The sequence below is a fragment of the Acanthisitta chloris genome, unplaced genomic scaffold (genome assembly GCF_000695815.1).
Source record: "Acanthisitta chloris isolate BGI_N310 unplaced genomic scaffold, ASM69581v1 scaffold931, whole genome shotgun sequence".
In the NCBI taxonomy this organism is placed as follows: Eukaryota; Metazoa; Chordata; class Aves; order Passeriformes; family Acanthisittidae; genus Acanthisitta; species Acanthisitta chloris.
In genome coordinates, this window is record NW_008654126.1 from 1 (window position 1) to 6,961 (window position 6,961).

The window sequence follows — 6,961 nt, forward strand, 5'->3', positions numbered from 1 at the left end:
GGGTTGTGGTGCCGCGGCCCCGCGGGTGAGAGTCGGCAACCTGTGGGGTTCGGCGCTTGGCATGATGGTTTGGTCTGCGCGGTGGTGCCTGGCAGCGTGTTTGTTGTCTTTTCCATTTGATACGGGGTCGTCCTTCCTTTCTCGGGGTGGGAGAGGAGGGCGCTTTGCTCCGGGCGGGAGAACCAGCACTGACAGGCTGTAAAGGTTTATTAGAGGCAGGGAAAAAAAAACTACCCGCGACCTGAACTCAGCCCCAGGCTGCTGGAGGAGTGGTATGGGACTGTGGGGCTTTCTGCTTCCTCACTGGGTCGTCCGTCCCTGGGGAGAGTTTCCCGCAGGGAAATGCCCACGGTGAAACGCCCTGGATCTGTCAGCCAGGCAGTGCCGTGCCTGTACATTGCCCAGGCAGGGGCAGGTTGCTGATCAGCCCCAAAGGCACAGTCCAACATGTTCCTGTATGGTCCTCCCCAGCTGATAGGTGCTCAGGGACATGGGGAGCAAGTGCACAAATGAGACCAAGATGTTCCTGCTAAATATTTCCATCCAGACACGTAGGTGGATCATGTGCCTAGAATGGTCTTACCCCTGGCAGTGTTCAAAGCCAGGCTGAATGAAGCCTTGAGCGGCATGGACTAGTGGGGAGGTGTCCCTGCCCAGGGCAGGGGGTTGGGACTAGATGATCTGTAAGGTCCATTCCAACCCCTAAAATTTTATGGTTCTTCTGTCATGTGCAGTTTGATACTGTCATAGGTAATGGAGTTCTGGGAAAATCCCAGGACTGATGTGTTGTTCTCTCCTCCTCTGCCTGTACTCTGGCCCAGCTCTTCCCTCAAGTTCCATTGGTAATTCTAGGAAGTGCTGTGTTCTTGAAGCCTCTTTACGGACAAGGATGCATTTTAAATGCTTGCATTAATGGTCTGTGGGAGAGCACTTGGCATAGGGCGTGTGAAGGTGGCACTGAGGAAATGGCGAGGGAGTGAGGTCGTGTGATACTCTCATAATGGTTTTATTTGACTTCTGGTTTTATTCAAGGCTTTCTGTCTCTTTCCAGTGTCCTCTGTTCCAAGAAGTGACTCCTCCTGCTGCGGCTGCCCGTGTCCCTCCCAGCTGGCTGTGCCACAGGATTTTGCTGAGCTCCAGGCAGCCCCTCCACCCCTTCCCAGGGTCCCTGTGGAAGGACCATGGCAGACACTGGGGAGGGGAAAAAGGAGGAGGCTGATTATAAAAGGCTTCACAGTTTCCCACTGATTAGGGTAAGAAGATCACACATTTACCAGTGTCACAGCTATGAAGTTCTGCCTTCATTTTTACCAACCTTCTCCTGCTGAAAAAAAAGGTGATGGTGCTGTGGAGGGACCCTGGTTGTCACTGCTCCTTGTCCTTGTCCTCTGTCAAGGACATGTATTAGCACCTATGTCCCCCATGTCAACCGGAGGAATCCTGGGGCGAAGTCATTCATCTAATTGATGGAGCACACTGCCTTTGAAGCCCTGTTGTGTGTTCTGGATGCAGCTTGCTTTTTGACCTAGAGAAGCTAGAGCAAAAGATCTTAATAGGCAGCCAGAGAGCAGGAGCAAAAAAGGCTCTGTGATTTGGACTTCTTTATTACACTTGCAGCAGTAATTAAGGGTTGTGGTTGGAGTGCTATTAACATGCTTTCCCTTTATCTTGTAGCAGAAAAACTGACAAGTGTCTTGACCTCTTCCTTTAAGCTGTGCTTGCTTAGTGCTAGTCTTCCTGTAGGTAGAGAAGAAGTTCACATTGACTGGGACAAGGGATGAATGGTTCACTTGTCATGTAATAAACTGTTTTCATTTTTATTCCCCCTTGAAGCAGTGCACATGCTTGGTGTACAGATCAGCTCCTGTTGCTGGTGGGGACCCCACCTTGGGGCAAGTCTGAAAAGCCATAGGAACTGTCTGTCTTTTGCCCACACACAGCAGTCTGGGCTCCTGCTACAGTCAGTGCAAAAGTAAGGGCTACTTACTGCTGTCTTGTGTCTAGCTCTTATCTTGCTGCTTAGTTCCTCTTGTGTGTTGTTCTCTGCAGCACACAGACATGCCAGAGGAGATGCGTGTGGAGGCCATGGAGCTGTGTGTCACGGCGTGTGAGAAATATGCCACCAACAATGAGGTACTAACTGCATCCCCAGAGGGCCATCCTTCTCTTGCTGCAGCTCAGGGAGCCTGCAGGGACAGGGCTGGGGGTGCAGCAGAGGAGAGGCAGGAGCAGAGTCTTTCTGCACCGAGCAAAGGTAGAGGGAGGCAAAGAGCTTGACTCGTTCTCAGATTCTGTTCTCTTTGTCAGCAGGATCCATAATAACACTTTGCTTTCCTGCAGGAAGCAGAGAATAGTAGCAATGCGCTTCCCAAACCTTTCCTGCTTTTCTGTGACATGCTTCCTGTTCATAAAATGCCCTGTCCTGAGGGCTTGGTACAGAACTGTGTGGAGAATCTTGTTTTGGAAATGACTAGGTGAAAGTCTTTGAACTTTTAGGTACAGTCTGTTAGGTATTTCCCCTCAACTCTAGATAAAGGAAAACACACCTTGCTCCATGGGCAGGGCACAGACTGCTTGGGCGCAGTTTTGTGTTGGAGCAAGGCAAAGCTACAAAGCCAGAGATTCTTTCTTTTTTTGTATCAAGCAGGGTGTGAGCTGGGAGAAGTGAGCTTTTTAAAAGTCAGCCTAGTTTCAGTGTTTTGGTAATTAGCTGGAGAAGGCAAAAATGGACTCCTGTAAAAATAGCTGCAGCTTAGTGACCTGAATCTCCTTTTGTGCTCACCGCACCCAGTGCAGCTCCAGCAGCATCTACAGCAGAGCTCTTGCTTCAGACTGGGTGAACCACAGAAGTGATTGATAGATTCAGTTCTTTAATTTCTCCCAGCTGCTGTGTCAGAGGCTGCTGGGACCTGTTTTTACCCTTGGGTTTACCTCTGGGGAGCTCCCAGTTCCTGCAGTGCAGCTGCTATACCTGCTGCCCATGGCTTGAGTTAGTCTGTTAGAGGGAGAAGACAACTAGGGGATGTTTGCATGAAACCTCACTGGTTACTTTGTCTCACTCTGTGCTCTCTTCCCTAACATTCTCCAGAGTGCTGCCAAGATGATCAAAGAGATGATGGACAAGAAATTTGGGTCCTCCTGGCACGTGGTGATTGGGGAAGGTTTTGGTTTCGAGATCACACACGAGGTGAAGAATCTGCTGTACATGTTCTTTGGAGGCAGCCTGGCTGTGTGCGTCTGGAAGTGCTCCTGACCCCTGGCTGGGTCCCAGACTTGCTGCATACAAGAGAGTTCTCCCTTCTTTTGACAGGTTCTGTACAATCTGGAGGTGGGGGCTTTATTTTTAATAGTTAAATGTCAAGGCTTCTTTATTCCATACTGACGTCACAGTTCCGTGGGATACACATAGTTGATGCGTGTGAGTGTATAAACTTGCTAAGCTGTCCTGTCCTTACTCATGGGATTTCTCATCTGTTCGTGGCTCTCTCCGTGGTGTTTGAGCCGAAGCAGGCAGGACGTGAGGAAGAGGTAATCTCACGACACGCTGCAGAGCCGCACAGCAGCGCCAGCAGGGGGAAGCAGAAGGGAAAAGGTGCTATCGAGCCCTACGGGTTTTTTAACTCCCACTTGTTACACGTCGTGTCCTCTCTCCTCGGCTTACCCTACTACCATCATAATGGCTCTGACCAGCACCTGTCTCTCCTCTCTGAATGCTGAGAACACGTACATTCCTCCTCCTTCTAAGATGTCCGTGCAGACCTGGCATTCCGTAGGTCTCCCTTCGGGCTGCCTGTGGAGGTGTGAGCCACAGGGAAGCAGTCCCAGTTTGCCCTTCCCTGCTGCTTTGGGAGGGTACAGCAGCTGAGCTGCTTTGGGTGTAGGAGGTTGCTATGCAAACTGCCCCCTCCTTTCTCACCCACAGCACACTGAGACAGCATGAAAACACAGGCGGCTGACGACGCCTGGGGAGTGGGTGGGAGCTCTTTTTAAGGCTCAAATGCCTCCCTGTCAGTTCCTGAGAGTGTTGCAAGTGCTGTGTACTTTCAGCATCTTGTTTGGAGGCTGGCAGAGGAAAGAGGCTCCACGTGAAATCTAACTTGGTCAGAAACCCAATGCCTTCTTGGACTTGCATTCTTGTAGCCTGTTTTGGTTTTTAAAGCTGTTGGTGTTGGAGGATGGAACGAACGTAACTATGTTACGTGTGTGGCTTATTTATATAAATCTGGGGAACTGTGTTTTTACAATAAAAGTTTAGTAAAATACCTTTGCCTCTGTGTGTGTGTGTGAAAAGTCGTTCGACACGGAAATAAGTAAGCAATGGGATAGCACAGGCAGAGGACAGTGACAGATCTCCATCCTGCACATTTCCTGTGTTGCTTTCATCCTCCCTGTTCAGTTACTTTCACCAGTGCAAGCCACGGTGCTGAGGAAGGTTGCCAGGCCCACAGTGCTGCTTGCCAAAGTCCTCAATCCATGCAGCTGTCTAAGCAGTAGCACAGAGGGAGCTTACCTGTGTCTGCTGCCCAGCCAGTGTGCCTCAGCTCTGATGTCTAGGGTCTTGTATTTGTGGCTTCCTTGGTTTTCAGATTTCTTCTTAGAATGTCACCAGTTGGCACCTCTACTCCATAGTTCAAGTCTGAAGGATCTTTCTGCATTAGTGCCTGTGGTGGATCAACCTGCTAGAGGGTCTTTCACAATTCCTTTTGTTCCTTTTCTGAACCTCAGTGTTATGCTAGAGATGTCCTTCATTTCATCATGTCAGGAGCTCTTCTGTAAACCAGGAGCTGGAGCAATATGAAGGCAACCAGAAGTTATTACAAATTTGGACCATCTGTGCATGGCTGGGCCTGATGTCCTCTCACACAATTCCTTACTGGTAAGGTGGAAGGGAATTGTGAGGTGGGAGGGACATAAAGCTGCTATCATAAGGTAGTTGGTACCCATGATACCTGCCCTGCGATCAGGATTGCTGTGCTGTGTAGAGGAGCCCAAGCCCTTTGAGCTGTCTCTTGGAGCGGTTGCTCTGTCTCCCTCCAGCTGGCTGCCTTTACATGAAGATGGTGCTGTTGTCAGGCACTTCCTGCAGCTGGCAGGTGGAAAAGATTATTTTCTCTTCCACAACTTTTTATCTCCTCTAGGTTCAGAGGAAAAGGTAAAGCCAGTGTGTTTGGAATGCCCCATGTTGAAGCGTGATGATACCTTCAGCCATACTACAGTTGCTTTGATCATACCTCTTTCACACTAATGAATAATTAACTGCTGTGTGCATATGCATAGACACACTGGTCATGGGCATCTCTGCAGGGTCGGGGTGACCTGCAGATGACCACAGGGAGCTGCTTACCTCAGCACAAAACCTCTTGCCCTCACTGCCTGTTCGTTATCTCCTTGGCCACCAGCTGACCAAAACTAATGTCTCCATGACCTTCATCAGCCAGCAGCGAACAGTGACTGCTCCCCAGCCTCCTTGGAGCTTGAGCTGAGCTAGGTGTGAAGGTGCAGTAAGTCAGCTCCCACACTGCAGCTCCCCCAAAGTAAGAGCAAGGTGGCTCACAGGAGAGTGCCAGGCTATTTTTAGTTCCAAGGGTAGCAGCTTTCCCACAGGAAGTTACCAGGAAGTGGCCAGCCCTTGTTAGCTGGTTTGCATGCCCATTGCTGTTGCTGTATGTGAAAGCACAAGCCTCAGCTTCCCAAAATTCAGCGCTGTGTGTGTCAAGACCCCTGCTTGAGGAGAGATTCAATAAGATAATTGTCCTTCCTGTTGCAAGTTGACCCATGCTGTGCTGGCTCCTTTGTGTTAGAAGAGACTTTCACCTTCCTTTTGCTGTAGACCTGGCACATTTTTGGGCAGAGGAGTAAGGTTCGAGCATCAGAGATGGTCCCTTGTCCTGTGTTTTCCCACAAGAGACCTCTCTGCAGCTGATGGACCTGCTGATCCAGGTCCAGAGGAGGCAACAAGATGATTGGAGGGCTGGAACATCTCTACCATGAAGACAGGCTGAGAGAGTTGGGGTTGTTCAGCCTGGAGAAGACAAGACTGGAGAGACCTTATAGTGCCTTCCAGTGCCTAAAGGGGGCCTAGAGGAAAAACTGGAGAGGGACTTTTTGGCAGGGTCTGTTGTCATAGGACAAAGGGTAGAGGTTTTAAACTAAAAGAGGTTTGTTCTAGATTGGATATAGGGAATAAGTTTTTTACGACGAGGTGGTAAAACACTGGAAAAAGTTGCCCAGAGAGATGGTGGATGGATGCCCCATCCCCAGAAGCATTCAAGCTCAGGCTGGATGGGACTTTGAGCAACCCAGTCTAGCTGACACTCTTATTGCAGGGGGCTTGGACTAGATGGCCTTTAAAGGTCCCTTCCAGCCCCAACTGTGATTCTATGATGCTTTGAAGCCTCTAGGGCCTATCTACCTTTGACTATAAAACTCCAGTCTGTTGCTGGAGGATTTTTCTTATGATTTTTCATCAGAAAATTGGGAAAGCTGGCAACAGTTGGCTTCCTATTGTGTTTCCCTCTCATTTCTTGTCCCCTGCATATTGCTGCCATTACCCATCAGAACATCAGGCTGAGTCAGACATAGAAAGTGAGATGAAAAACGCAGGGTGATGCATGGGTGCCAGCGAAGTGACTCTTTCTATCCACCTGTCCCGCAAAGCTGCGACAGCAGCTCAGAGGGCTGTGCTTCATGACTTCATCCCTCCCCACTGCGGGGAGATGGGCAACATCATTATCAGCTGCTGGGGAGTCCTGACTTGGAGCCAGCAGTGAAAATGTCCTCGGATGTAGGGCTCCTCCTCCGCCCCGAGGGTGACTGGAACCTGCTGGGAAGATGGAGAAAGAGCTGAGGGGGAAGATGAGAAGAAAGAGGTGCAAACTCAACCGCTTCTCTGTGATGATGTCATGGCAACAAGGTACATCGACGTGCTGTCAGGCGATCGGAGCAGGCTTTGAAGGTCTCC

General features: G+C 50.0%; 1 protein-coding gene across 1 annotated transcript; it reads left to right on the top strand.

Moving 5' to 3' along the window:
* Positions 1 to 1,048: 1,048 nt before the first annotated feature.
* On the top strand, positions 1,049 to 3,450 carry DNAL4 (dynein, axonemal, light chain 4). The gene is made up of 3 exons (XM_009083342.1): positions 1,049 to 1,253; positions 2,050 to 2,133; positions 3,089 to 3,450. The coding sequence occupies exons 1-3, from the start codon at positions 1,182 to 1,184 to the stop codon at positions 3,251 to 3,253; spliced, it is 321 nt and encodes a 106-aa protein (XP_009081590.1). The 5' UTR covers positions 1,049 to 1,181; the 3' UTR covers positions 3,254 to 3,450.
* Positions 3,451 to 6,961: the final 3,511 nt, after the last annotated feature.

Excerpts from the sequence above, each read along its gene's own strand:
- DNAL4 (XM_009083342.1), top strand. The coding sequence starts at position 1,182 with ATGGCAGACACTGGGGAGGGGAAAAAGGAGGAGGCTGATTATAAAAGG. Across the intron at positions 1,254-2,049 it reads ACAGTTTCCCACTGATTAGG|CACACAGACATGCCAGAGGA; the intron begins GTAAGAAGATCA and ends TGTTCTCTGCAG. Across the intron at positions 2,134-3,088 it reads AATATGCCACCAACAATGAG|AGTGCTGCCAAGATGATCAA; the intron begins GTACTAACTGCA and ends AACATTCTCCAG.